Genomic DNA, 14,565 nt, shown 5'->3' on the forward strand with positions numbered 1-14,565 from the left:
AAAACATATTAAATGATACGAAGTAGTGCTGTTGATTAGTAGTCTTATTTTTTTTAGGTTTAATTGCACAGAATTCATGATAAATTAATTTATTTTATAAAATGTCGTAAAACTAGGGCCCCCCTGGCACCATCTTGCGGCCCCCAGTTTGAGAACCACTGAGGTAGCGTACCATCGAATGTTTAAAATTGTTAGAATTTTAGTCTGTTTTAAGCTAAAACTGAGAGGTGACTTACTGCCCTTTTAAATATTCTTATGATATTTTAATAATGTAATGTTTTAAAAATATTTATAAAACCCTCCCAGCTTTTTCTCACTTTTAAAGGTGCAATGTGGCATTTTTAGAAGGATCTTTTGACAGAAATAATATACAAAACTATATTATCAGGGGTGTATAAAGACCTTTTTATAATGAACCGTTATGTTTTAATTATCTTAGAATGAGACATTTTATCTACATACACAGAGGGTCCCCTTACGTGGAAGTCGCCATTTTGTGCCGCCATGTTTCTACAGAAGCCCTTTAACGAACAAACTTTTTTTACTAAGTTGTCTCCGTCAATAACATGTTTTTCTAGTGGCGGCTACCATAGCTTCTCAATGCTTTTCAAAAGCGAGGGGTGAGCAGTGGACTGAGCCGTTGGTTGTAATTCACAACCTCACCACTGGATGCCGCTAAAATGTACACACTGCCCCTTTAATATCCATTTTAATATTTCCCCAGTATTGTTCTCTCTCCCTCCTATAATCTCATCTTTCTTTCTGAGTCTCTTTCCCAGATGGGTGACTATTTCATGTGCGCAAGTCTTTTTTCGAAACTCATCAATCGAACTGCATAGAAAATCAAGCTGTTAAAACTTTTTTTAAGCCACAGCGGGCAGGAAAATGTTGTGGATATTGGGAATTAATGGAAAAGCAGGCGAAAGATGGAATGATGATTTGTTTATTATTTTGCCCATCTCTGAAAGACAGTATGTCTTGGCAAATGTTCCCCAATTTCATCATAAGCTTGTCATTGCTCAGAGATGAGTGGAATTTCTTGTTTCTTTGACACGCTCATCTTCTCTTACTTTCTCACCCTTTCAGCTGCTCATCACAGACACACAGCAGCAAGACTGCATACTTGTATGCAGCTGCTTGTGCAATGCACATAAGCATACTTCCCTACTTATACTTTCCGACTTTTTCTCTCTATCTGTCTCTCTTGTCCCCCAGCCCCTGTATTTTGACTTTAATCTGATAAGTGATCTTTAAATAGGTTTAGCACTGTTGTTTCCTTGCTAGCATTTAGTGCATAGAAATACTGCTTTCCTCTCTCTCTCTCTTTCTGCTGGTCTTTTCCTGCTGGCTCTCTCTCTCTCTCTCTTTCCCTCCTGCTCTCCCTCTCTCCACCTCCCTTCTCTGAGTGTCCCAGGACCGCTGCAGCTAACTCTGCATCACCTTGCAGTTTAAGCACTGCTGCTATTCTGCAGTCCCCTCCCTTTACTCTCTCGCTCTCTTTCTTTCTCTCTCTCTCTCATTTTTGTCTCTCTTTCTCTTTTACTTCTTCACACCATATTTCTCGTTCTCTTTGGCCCTTCACAATCTCTCTCACCTTTTCTCTTTCCTTTACTGTCTGGCATCCACCACTGTGTTTTATTTTGTCAACATGTACCGGAACGCTTGGATCTCCAACTATATCAACCATGTCAAGTTGTGTCAGGGTAAGTAAATGGGGAGTAGTGAGCGGACAGGCCCACCACCACACTGTTAACACTGCTGGAGTTTGAATAGTGATAGTCTCCAAGGACAGAACTATTCAGGACAAGCACTTGCTGACTCAAATACAGCAGTAAGAGGAAAGTAATGGACTGATGGGATATTTTAAATACAGCAGTAAGAGGAAAGTAATGGACTGATGGGATATTTTAAATGTTTTAGAGGTTGAAATGATGCTTTTGTCTGTTAGTCAGTTTAAGAGAGTTTTGTGGGACCTGCAGTTCTTTTCTGGTATATTGCTTTTTAATGGCTTTGTTTTGGTCTGTGCACTTGCGCAACAGAACATGCTTTTCCATTTATCCAGTGGGTTTAATTCTGTTTTTCTCGGTTTTATGGTGTATTTGTGCATTTATAGCAGGTGCGTATACATGTTTGTCCATCAAGTGCTTTTAGACATTCATTGTTGTAATTAGATTCATTGTATTTTAAGGTTTTCATTTAAATTTAATTAGATTTTTCATATTGTACCAGTACTGTGTGATATCAAAGTCGTTTTTTTGTTTGTTTGTTTATTTGTGCATTTATAGCAGGTGCGTATACATGGTTGTCCATCAAGTGTTTTAAGACATTTTATTGTTGCAATTACATTCATTGTAGTTTATGGTTTTCATTCAAACTTAATTAGATTTTTCATATTGGACCAATACTGTGTGATATCCAAGTAGTTTTTTGTCATCTAAGTTTTCAAATAGGCTTAAATAGTTGAATGGACATGCGCTCACCTGATTTACTCTGTGTATAGACATCAGATGTGTAGATTAAGACTCTTAGGATCTCCCTTACTTTGTGACGAAATTGTTTTACACAGTAGTGAATTTTGCATATGCGCTTTTCCAAAATTGACAGTTTTCAGTCTGTGTATTCCCTGGAATATAACCCATGATTTTGGCATTGCTAAAGTCATCTACTACTTGCGCTTTAGGAACACAATATATTGTGAGTGATAGCGTAGGTATGCATGATGGCACACTTCCTGAGTTCATTCGGGCTAATCCTATTACTCTCAAAGACTAATCCTTTATTAGCTGAGACAATAACACATGGTTGCTAATTTAGCTCCATTATTTCCTACATTAGTTAACAAGTTGTATTTCTATATGTGTGCGAGTAGCCAATAAACTAGATGTTATTTCTTGCTGACTGTAATAAAGCTCTCACTGCAGTTAGCCATTCATTGCCTTTATCCAGTCCGTTCTATATTTGTAAATGTGCCTTCACAAGCAAAACAAGTGCCTTGTGAAGCAAAAAAAACATGTACAAAACAAATCGTATCAGTTGTATGATCTCATTGTATGGCAAGACAAGCCATAGCTTGCCTTGAATATTGTCCCTAGCAACTTTTAAGTGCTTGTACCCTTACTAATGGCAGATATCAACAACTGAACCCTACAGGCATGCAAGTTTATCTCACCTGCGTTATTTGTTAGAAAACAGGTGTGTGTAATGGGGAATAAACCCGAGCTGTGTGATCAGCTTCAATATTATGAGGTATGTTGGTGTGTCATAGGCTGTGGAATAACACATTTGCCCTTTGACGTGCTGCAAATGTCACACTTGACTGCATCTGATTAGCATCTGTGCATTAAAGGGCACAGAGCCAACTAGCACAACAGAGATATCCTGGATTTGTATGCATGTCTGTTAACAAGTGCTGTAAACAAAACCATGCAATACACATAATGATGGAGCTTATTATACCACAGGGTAATTTTAGCGATCGATCTAGTTTATCTGCATTGCTAACTTTGTTTGCGTAATGGTTCTGTGGTGTTGTTACAGCCTGTAGGAAACATTGTCATTAACACTACAAAGAAAGTTTTTACTACTAGGTGTCTATTTAGCAAACCTTTGACGTTAAATGTTAGGGTCACTTGACTTAAAATGTTTTAATTGTAAGGTTTAAAGGCGGAGTGCACAATGTTTGAAAGCCAATGTTGATATTTGAAATCACCTAAATAAACACGCCCCTACCCCAATAGAATCTGGACCTTCTTTTAAAAGACCCGCCCCACACATACGCAACCCGGCAAGGATGTCGGTTAGTAGACACGCTCCTTACTGCTGATTGGCTATAAGTGTGTTTTGGTAGTCGGCCCGTCTCCTTTTCCAAAGCGTTTTTCAAACATTGTGCACTCCGCCTTTAATTGTATTATTTATAATTATGTTGTTTTTTGAAATGCATGACTTGGACTGAATAATGTAGAAAAGCATCCAATAAGATGTCCAGAATACGGGAATTTCTACAAAACAGTTTCTTAAAAACCATCTCAGGGTGAAACCTCAGAAATCTGGTTTGGTGACTTCAAAGTTGTTGAAATATAATATAGTTTGATTTATTTTAGTTAATTAAAATTAATTGAAACTTTCTTAAGTCATACCATAATTCCCAAAGTTACTTTGTGCTATTCTATAGTTTCGATGAGTTTAATATTATTCTTAAGGTACCAGAATTAAAGGGACACTCCATTTTGGGGGGAAAATGGGCTAATTTTTCAGCTCCCCTAGAGTTAAACATCTGAGTTTTACCGTTTTGGAATCCATTCAGCCGATCTCCAGGTCTGGAGGTACCACTTTTAGCATAGCTTAGCACAATCCAGTGAACCTGATTAGACCATTAGCATCGCACTCAAAAATGACCAAAACGTTTCGATATTTTACCTATTTAAAACTTTGAAAACTCTTCCGTAGTTACGTTGTGTACTAAGACCGACGGAAAATTAAAAGTTGTTGTGATTTTCTATGCCAATATGGCTAGGAACTATACTCTCATTCCGGCGTAATAATCAAGGAACTTTGCAGCAGGCGCAATGATTATGCAGTGCCTAAAAATAGTCCCGTCTGCAACTACACAAAACTTAGTGCCGGCCACATTGAAAGTTACCTAATATCATTGTGCCTGCTGCACCCATGGTACGGCACCAAAGTTTTTTGATTATTACGCCGGAATGAGAGTATAGTTCCTAGCCATATCGCCCTAGAAAATCCCAACTTTTAATTTTTCGTCAGTCTTGGTACACAATGCAACTATAGAAGAGTCAAGTTTTAAATGGGGAAAAATGTTGAAACTCTTTGGTTATTTTTAGCGCGATGCTAATGGTCTTATCACATTTAATGAATTATGCTAAGCTATCCTAAAAGTGGTACCGCCAAACCCGGTGATGGGCTGAATGGATTCCAAAACGGTAAAACTCCATTGTTTAACTCTAGGGAAGCTGGAAAATGAGCATATTTAAGTCTTCCTTCAAGGAACTGCTGTCTATGGGAATATGCTGTAAATTCACTTCACATTTAAACGGCAAGGATGAGTTTAAAAAAATATATTTTTGGCATTTCAGCAAAATTAATTTATTCCACCACTTAGTTTTCATAAGTGTTTCCAAAAATTCCAGTCTCCCGCCAACTGATGTCGCCTTGTCCACTGGCGTTGTGATTTTTATGCAGTGAGGAATGTTTTTAACAGATACTCGTTCCAGCTGTGAAAACTTTCCCAGTAACAAAACAAAGTCTCTCAATTGGTTCACTCACTCTCTCTTCTCACATTATGTTTGTGTAAAGAGATGACGGTTATGACATCTAAACCCAATCCTGTAGATTATTAAGACTCAGAATGTTAAAAAAAAATGTGTGTGTGTGTTTGCATGTAGGTGTGGTAAGGCTATTGATCTGTGGGTAAAGTGAAAACACATGGTCTCCTTCGTTCCCACTGTGGGGCTCATATGTCAAATCTCCATGTGCTTATGCAGAGAATTGATTCCATACAGAATAACAATACCAGCATTAGTCGTGTCATTAACATTACTCACATCGGTGAAGTTGAAGTTGAAATAGCATGACCTATGTTTATCCAAACACCAAACAAATGAACTTTCTTCTTTCTATGATCTTTCTCCCTCTTTTTTACGTGGTTATTTATCCATCTGTGTTTTTGATAATGCTGGAATTTGGGTGGTTTGTCTTAATGTAACCATGTGTGACATGCAAAATTTACTGGATGTAGATAAGAAACAGGTACAGAGATTGTCTATTACATGGTGTTCACTTTGACTAAAAACACATAAGCCCAGACAGACGGCTTTGTGCATTCAGATGTACCTGTATGTACATAATTCTTTTCATCTATAGACTCAGCCGTATGTTGAAATGGATTCTATTATTTACGGCCTTTCACACATGCAACTGATCTGTACAGTCACCAGCAGGAGTTTTTGTAATCTGAAATCTGTGCTGTCTTCTGTGTCCACAGGAGAAACAGCCACTAAAGTCAGCAAGACCAAACTACAACGGAGAGCTCTTAGGTAAGATTTTATGTATTAAGTAATTCATTACAATGTATTTATTCAATAAGAACAACCTAGGATTTTAAGTTATGCTACAAGTCTTTTTATGATGTTAAATGTTGATCATAAGGCGTAATTTTATTCAAACGTCATTGTAATCGACTCACTAAATCATCCTTGTTGATTTTTTTGAATTATAGTGGCTTAACCTCTTGCATTACTTTCAAATATAGTCTTACTTTTCATATTTGTTTATTAACTTGAGAACCGGGATTGGCCTCTACTTGACAAAATGTGTGATATTTGTCTCCCAGCATGCTTTTTCCTCTTTTTCGATTTTTGTACTATGATGTGACCATTTTGCTGTCAAGAAAATATTTCAAAACATAGTTATTTTTTCCAGTAAAGTAACATTTATCAGTGCTTCTTAAATTTTTTTTTAATTTTTAACCCGGTTCCCAGCATAAGACTTGTTAAAACACAAAGTGTATAAAAAATTAAAGGCAGTTACTGTTTGTCCAGCTTCCACAAAGAGTTTTCGTTTGAGGAAAAGGGTGAGGGAACCAACAGCAACAAAGAATTAGATGTCAGTCTATTGACGAATACACCCAAAGGTAAGTGTAATACAATATGTACATCATTTCAACAACCTTGTAGCTGTGGCGGCCGGTGACTTTTTTGTTTGAGGGCGCTCGATGCGAAGTTCGTCACAACATGTATGTAGCCCGTCATGTGTGTAGTTCCTTTTTTCAAAATATGTGTTCTACGCTTTGAGAGATCTTGTGTGCATCACGTGTCTGGTCAAAATAAGTGCCTGCTGCAGACGCGTCTAAAGGGTTTATGATATAAGAGACGCTCGCATTTGCCAGATACTCGCATAATCTAATGCGTAATCAGAGTTTACTCTTAAGGGAGTGTTTTGCGTGTATTTTGTGAACGTAAGCGTCTCTTTTATCATAAACGGTTTTGACGCGTGTGCAGCAGGCACTTATTTTGACGAAACACGTGATACACATGGTTCACATGACGCAACAAAGACATATTTTGAAAACACAAGCAACACACATGACACTCTGAACACTTATTTTGAATTGGCGCCCCTCGGATGAACAGTCACAAGCCGCCACTGTCTTGTAGTAAATAATGACACAGATTAGATTGTTTGATTGTCACTATACCAGAAGTCAGGACATCAATGTATCAATGAACTGACATCTGCAGATTTCTTATTAAGTAGTATTAGATGGTTAAGTATCTTAATACATAGGCTATACAGGTTGTACTCTATGCTTAGTACAGTGGAGGACACTAAATTGTCACTTTGATGACAATCCTGTTATTCTCTTAAACAAGGCTGTTATCCTCAGAGGTGCGCTTTCTCAGGTTATTGACATTATAACTGCTAAAAGAGAGATAACGCTGTATATATGGTGTCCTTCAGAGGTGTGTTATTTCTGGTATTGACGACCTGACTGCTATAAGGAATGTAACACAGTATAATGGTATCCATCATTCCCAGCCCAGTCTCACGGAGTTGCGTATAAATAGCACGAAGTGTAAAAATCGTCCAATACATACGCCAAATTCCACTTTAGCGTGCATATGATTCGCAAGTCCCATTCACTTAAACGGTGCATCTTTTTTTGTCGTTTTATTTATTGGTTTCTCAATTTTTTTGCTTTTTTTTACCATTTTCGCTTGGGTTTAGGGTTAGAACAACTATTTGTTATATAAAAATGACATCCAAACCCCAACTCTAACCCAAACTCCAAGCGACCATGGCTTAAATATGGACAAAAACATGGAGAAACCTGTATATTAAATAACCTCATTAAGCAAATCTCAAATCTAACCCTAAACCCAAGCGAAAATTTTTTTAAAAACAGAAAAAAATTGAGAAACCAATAAATATAATGACAAAAAAGATGCACCGTTTAAGTGAATGGGAAGGATTTGCGTATCATATGCACCCCAAAGTGGAATTTGGCGTATGTATTACACGATTTTTACCCTTCGTGCTATTTATACGCATCTACGTGAGACTGGGTAGTCATTCCTTGATCTGCATTTTCACTTTACCTATAACGTTGTTGTTAAAGCCAGTTTGTTGTCTCACTTACATTGTTTTGATGGGTCTTAGACACATGGGGTAATGGGGGTTGGTCTGCTGATGACCACCTGTTTTTGAGCAAGTAGTCTTGTTTATTGGCTCTCAAAATAGAATAGTTGTGTGTAAGAAAGAGCAAAGAATCTGTTTAGAGTTCAGAAAATGAGTAAATGTGATTATATGAAGCTCTCACAAGACCATCTTAATTCTGGTAAGCTACAAAATAATATTTTTTGCTCTTGTATGATTATAAATTGTTCTTTAAATTAATACTGACATTAATACATATTATAATTTTTTTAAATGGATTTCTTTTAAAAATGTAAAATGCTTTCACTTAACTAACATAAATCTGTGTGTTTATTATTAACAGTAGATCATTTGTACATATGCGGCTAACTGTAATTGTGCTTTCTTTGCCGTGTTTTCTTTCATAATATCTTTTAGCTTTACTTCTCTTTCACTTGCATCATTCTCCTATAGTTGTGTTATCCTTGTTTATTAATTTGTTTATTAAGTGTTGTTTTTGAATGTGTTTTTACTCCGCTTAGATTAAAATTATTTGAGAAATGTTATTATGCTTTTATTTAAAACCGCCATTCACTTTTTTGTTTATAGGGCGGTCTTAACCTCAGTAATATGGTGGTGCCGTTAGCATATGATTCAGCAGCCAATGTGGCATCTATACAAATTTTCATGGTTACCTTATGACATCAGTTAGTGAGATATTAATTTTGATTAGGTAAAACACCATAGACTGTAAAAATATATGGGCCTAATGTCCATGACATTAGTTACATTTTCCAAGCATCTGTGCTTTATAACGGTGTTTGAGGGAAAATTTTTACTTCACTACATTCTAAAGCATAGAATCATACTGTGTATTCTTCTATATTGCATATTAAAATGTATTTAATACCTAATTACATTAAAATTGTGTAATTTTACTTGAGTTAAAGTATGTTAATGTACTTAAATCTTAAATGTAAAACAAAAACTTGTATTTATGAAATGTAATAGTCAAAATTATGATAATATGCTTTGGAATGTATGTTTTCCAAAGAAAAACATGAATAAAATACAAATGAAAAAATACTTTTAAGTAGAAAGTAAAACCTTTGCTTGATAGTGACCCTAGCAACTTGTCAACCCACCTGTGGTCTGTGGACGTTGGCATGAACTATCTATTTACTTCTTCTTTATGTGTTTTTTGGCAGTCTGTAAAACGATTGCTCTGAATTCTTGTTAATCTGTTAGTACATTCTATCGCACAACAGCTGTTTCCCATTTAGATGCCTTTTCACCGTTTTTTCGCTGATTTCACACTGTACACAAATGCTGCCCTCTATCTTTTGCCACTCAGTGGGCGTAACCGCAGTCACTTTCGCCGAAGGTGACATCACGTGCATACCCACTATAGTTGTCGGGGCCTTCCATCACCATCTTGGCATTGCGTCACCGCGCATCACTCACGGATAACCTAAATGGGTAAAGAGGTGGGACATAGGTTGAGCTGAGGTGGCTGGTTGCTGAAACTACACGGCCTAGCTCGACGGTAGTGACAGCAGTTCTCAAGTGGCCACGCCCTTAATTATGCAGAAATTTAAGGGGGATTGCATACCTGACAAGAAGCGCCCCATTGCGTCTAGGACAACTCTGAGGTATCGTACGGCGGACGTGCAAATTAAATAGCGCGAGCTTAGTCAAATAGCGTCTACTTTAAAATGCAAAATATACGTGAGCAGCCAATATTAATCGCTAATGATTAGGGACAAATATGATGCTAATTAATTTTAATCTATGTGAGTGGCGCTTTGTGGTGCGACAGGGATTTGAGCAGCGTCCAGAGTCACAGCGGACATCCGCCGCCAGTGTGCCACCAGTGTGCGTACATTCATAGAAAATAATGTGTTCTGTCTATAGATTCATGGCGTGGCGCTTCTTGTCCAGTGTGCGACCACCTTGAGGCTTAATATTATTTAAATGGATGAGTTACAAAAAAATCCACCGCCCTCACAGTTGTCATGAAGGTCCAAATTAGCTTTATAGACCAAAAAAACTTTTTGTACCAGGCTGTAAACATATTTATTTCTTCTGTAAAGTTGGGCATTTTAACATGGGGGTCTATGGGGATTGACTTCCTTTTGGAGACAGCCTCTAGCGGCCAGTCGATGAATTGCAGTTTAAGTCACTTCCGTCTTGGCTTCATGATAGAGATTGTAAGGTTGCCCCTTTGGGAAACACAGTTGGTCACCAAGCTAATGTCATACTTGAGGATTTAGTGTAAGCAGCTTTAGTTTCAAGGAACATGCTGGGCTTCTGTCACCCAGACAGTAATAGGAATTGTATCGACAGTGACACAATTACCAAAAATAATTCTGAACATTAGGTCATGATTTCAAAGAAACAAAAAGAGAATCTTTCACCATGTTATTCCTATAGTATTTTGGGATAATGCTTTATAACTCATTCCAGTTCTTTTGTCTTATTGAATTGTATTTTTAAATGGTGCCCCTATGGATCACTGTTAAAAATAGAGGTGATTCAATTGTTCTTCACAGCAAATGTATTGAAGCATTTTTGGTTCCTTGAAGAACCATTCAGTCAAAGGATCTTAGACGAAAAAAAAAATTCTTACTATTTTATAAACAAACAAAAAGGTTCTTTAGATGTTAAAGGTTTTTCATGGAACCATTTGGTTCTTCTATGGCAGTGTTTCCCAATCCTGGTCTTTGAGGACCCCCTCCCAGAATGTTTTAGATGTTTTCTTATTTAACACACCTGATTTAACTCATCAGCTTGTTAGGGAAACATGTTTACCATTTTGGAAGGAGGCTGATAAGTTGAATCAGGTGTTTTATATATAAATAAGGAGACATCTAAAACTTTCTGGGAGGGGGTCCTCAAGGACCTGGATTGGGAAGCACTGTTCTATGGTATCATAAAGCACCTTTATTTTTAAGAGTGTTGTATTGGTGCAATACATTTAACGCTTTATTTGCTTCTTTGCATACTTAAAATGTAGAAGTGCATGATGTATGTTTTTGGTTTCATAGTATATTTGAAACATCCCACCCTTTTTTTTCTCCGTTTTCTTTAGTCTCAGAATTAAGGAAACGTTTTGAGGGTATAAGCACAAGTCAGAGTTGGGACATGAACAGGTGAGAAAAAAATAACTTGTGTGCTTAATTTTTTCTTATATATTAAGATCTTGAAGTAATGTTCACTTGCACTACTTTTATTTCTAGAAAAGAGCGTATTGCAAGGCGCCTGGAGGGTATTGATAGTGAAGTTCTCCAAAATCTCCCAAGTTGTGCTGGTCTGGTGACCAATCGGCTGCTAGAGGAGGACACTCCAAGATACACCCGTGCAGCAGACACCTGTGACCCCTGTTCAGGTCAGAAATGCTGTTTGGCTAGATTATCGTCCTTGAAAATATTAATAAACATAGTAAAAATGTAATAAAGTTAGTCAGTGCAAAATGAATCTTGAGCAAAGTATCTTCTTACAGTTTCTCTTCAGCACTATGGCAAAAACGATCCAAACTTCTCAAAAACGCACAACACAGACGTTCAGTCCAGAACCCACACCATCCACTCCGAGTCTGCCTACAGCACTGACACCACTCATGCGCCGGATCTGGAATCTAAAGCCGAACGCATCGCCCGCTACAAGGCGGAGCGGCGACGTCAGCTAGCCGAGCGTTACGGTATCTCTCTGGATCAAGAAACGGACACCAGCTACACACCTCGCTTCTCCAGAACCTCCAAAGAGCCTGACGGTTCAGATCGACAACGCAGGACAAAGGCAGAAGGAGAAGAGGTGGCGGAGCATAATGCTTACACACCTAGTCCTCATGAAGATAAGACCAGCTCACACATCCGAACAGATCCAGAGTACACATGGGAACGTAAAGACTCTCTCTCTGAGCGTGAGAGGTTGATGAATCTGGAGAACCAAAGGAGGGCACAAGAAAGGGATAGATTGCATAGAGGTGGAGGGGTTGCACCTGACCCATCTGCAACATATATGGATGTGTCTGGGTCCGCCAGAGTCCCAGGGGGCATGGGAGTTCCCGGCTCACCCGTTGCAGGTAGAAGGGTCACAATGCCATCTCCCAAACAGGGAGCATCTCCCGGTGACCTGTTTATTGAGCAACAGTCTCAAAATATCCTGCACAAACAAGGGTGAGTCTGTTCAGATATACATAATTTTATATATATATATATATATACATATATATACATATATTGACTCTTGTATATATGCAAGAGGTACAAAAGACCATATTGTTTGAATGTGTGGCACATAATGTGTGAAGTGGTCATAGTTGCTCTTTATTGCTCGGTGTCTTTTCTCTCCCTTCCTTTTTGGAAAGAATGTTGGCCTGGTTTTCCCTGAATTTGTCTTTCACAGGTATTTTTCCCTAAAGAAAATGGTTTTGGCCCATATACTGTTAGGAGTATTTCTACAACTCCCTTAAGATGGGTGGGATTTGTACAATATGACACAATGTCCATTAGCCTTGACCTTCACTGTCCTTTTTGGAAGCTAATTCCTAAAGGCATGGGTCATAGCTCTATTGAGATGTGTTGCTTAATTTGGCAAGCGCTTTAATTCCAAAGGATTCAAGTGAAATAAAATTCCTAACACGAAGATTCATCGCACGCCAAGCCAGAAATAATACAAGCGAATATGATAAAAAATAATATTCAGGAAATACCCAGTGCATATTCATAACGTCAGTATAAATCTTGATTGATTTGTTAATGTGAGCACTTGAGGACATGGCTTTCATAATTCCAATTCCCAGCAAGATCAGCTCAGTTTGTGTGGTTTGGCCCAGATGTCCTACTTATTTTTTATCTGGGTTAAAAAAGCTCAACAATTGAGTGGTTCACTCTCTTGGGTGTTTCCAAATGCATTTAGCTCCCATAGCCAGTCAGCCAGCCAATGGTCACTCCAGACTGATTCGGAAGGAGACACCCTCACTCCGATCAACTGGCCTTCCAGGTACCTTACTTTTGGAATGTTTGGGTGTGTTTGGCACCCTTCCCTTAACGGTGGTCCCACCTAACCTCATGGCCCGATCTCAAACCATCTCTAGTCCCATTTTGGAGTTTTAAGAAATACAATTTTTGTCGCTTGAAAAGATAATTGTACATTTGTAAGGTTTCCAGCACGCAGAAATTCCCAGGCTGTCGTGATGATTTCAAGCCTGGCTTGCCGTTTCCATGATCAGTATGCATTAAGCAGTCCACAGGTGACACTAAAACTAATTGGATTGGGATTTTTCTCTTCTTGGTGTAGGCCAAGGTTTCCTAACCAGGGATTCTGATAGAAATGTCAATGAAACTGAAAATGCTTTTTACAATGGAAGAAAAATGGGTAATATGCAAAGATGTTCATGATTATTGTTAAATGCAGTTTTATTATTTATTATTTATTCATAAAATGTTAACAGCGATTAAACAATCTTTTGGTACATGTATAGTAGGGGAGAACCGGGGCAAAAGTAATGTGGGACGAAAGTAACAAATCGATTTTCTCCGAGCCCTGATAACATTTACATCCCAAACTATGACAGCATCTTAAGCACCGAAATCCTTGACAGACCTGACAAATATCGCGTTATTTACACACCATTTTCAGAGTGTAGATCCAGAAAGGTGTATTTAACAATGAAATGTAAATTCCTAAAGCAATTTATTTTCTTATAACGCAATGTGTTACAAAACTGATCAATCTACAGGTTATAAAGAGACCTAACACATCCAGAAGTTTGACTTCTCAGAGTTTTTCAAAATAAAAGTAAATCGGGTTTAAATGTAAAGAGGTCCTGTCGGGATGAAAGTAATACGTGTTACTTGTGTCCCGCTGCTAATACTGTTGTATATGTTAAAAATTGAATGTCATTCCAATTTGATTTAATTTCTTTTTCATAGTGTTCAAAACTGTTAAAAAATATTCTATTCTCAACAATTTAAGATTGTACTGTTAACATTTGATAAAACTGAAATTTAAATACAAAATATGTTTGCAGTTACATATTAACGAGGTCATAGTCATGTATATTTAATAAAAACATGTGTAACACATAAATCTATCTTGTTTTGTTGTTCAATTTTATTTATATATCACTTTTCAAAATTGTTAATTGTTTCAAAGCAGCTTTACATGAATAGATGTAGGGAAAAACACAGAACAATCTATAGATAATATAAGAAGAAGACAACAGCGGCTAAGAATAAACCGTACAAGCGAGCGTAGTAAGAATGTAACGTATACAGCAGTGGTCTCAAACTCCCGGCCCGCGGGCCATTTGCGGCCCGCCCTCCCCCTCTCTGCGGCCCGCGTCACCTTTCAAAAATATAACATAATCTGGCCCGCAGAAACATTTTCATTCACTTTGTTTTATATTCA

The 14,565-nt window shown here is 37.7% G+C and overlaps 1 protein-coding gene across 27 annotated transcripts in view; it reads left to right on the top strand.

Moving 5' to 3' along the window:
* The window catches only part of svila (supervillin a), a 90,587-nt gene that overhangs the window by 26,630 nt on the left and 49,392 nt on the right, over window positions 1–14,565 (top strand). For 7 of the 27 annotated variants that reach the window (XM_073866932.1, XM_073866939.1, XM_073866938.1 and 4 more), the window contains exons 1-7: window positions 1,483–1,703; window positions 6,002–6,053; window positions 6,558–6,649; window positions 11,243–11,303; window positions 11,391–11,539; window positions 11,654–12,329; window positions 13,072–13,155. In XM_073866932.1, coding sequence (XP_073723033.1) covers window positions 1,649–1,703; window positions 6,002–6,053; window positions 6,558–6,649; window positions 11,243–11,303; window positions 11,391–11,539; window positions 11,654–12,329; window positions 13,072–13,155 — 1,169 coding nt within the window. In that variant the 5' untranslated portion in view covers window positions 1,483–1,648. Of the gene's footprint in view, window positions 1–1,477; window positions 1,704–6,001; window positions 6,054–6,557; window positions 6,650–11,242; window positions 11,304–11,390; window positions 11,540–11,653; window positions 12,330–13,071; window positions 13,156–14,565 lie in introns of those variants that run through there. The other 20 variants (XR_012369270.1, XM_073866926.1, XM_073866931.1 and 17 more) reach the window with 9 other exon arrangements.

This window comes from Misgurnus anguillicaudatus, chromosome 4, assembly GCF_027580225.2.
Source record: "Misgurnus anguillicaudatus chromosome 4, ASM2758022v2, whole genome shotgun sequence".
NCBI classification, from domain to species: domain Eukaryota; kingdom Metazoa; phylum Chordata; class Actinopteri; order Cypriniformes; family Cobitidae; genus Misgurnus; species Misgurnus anguillicaudatus.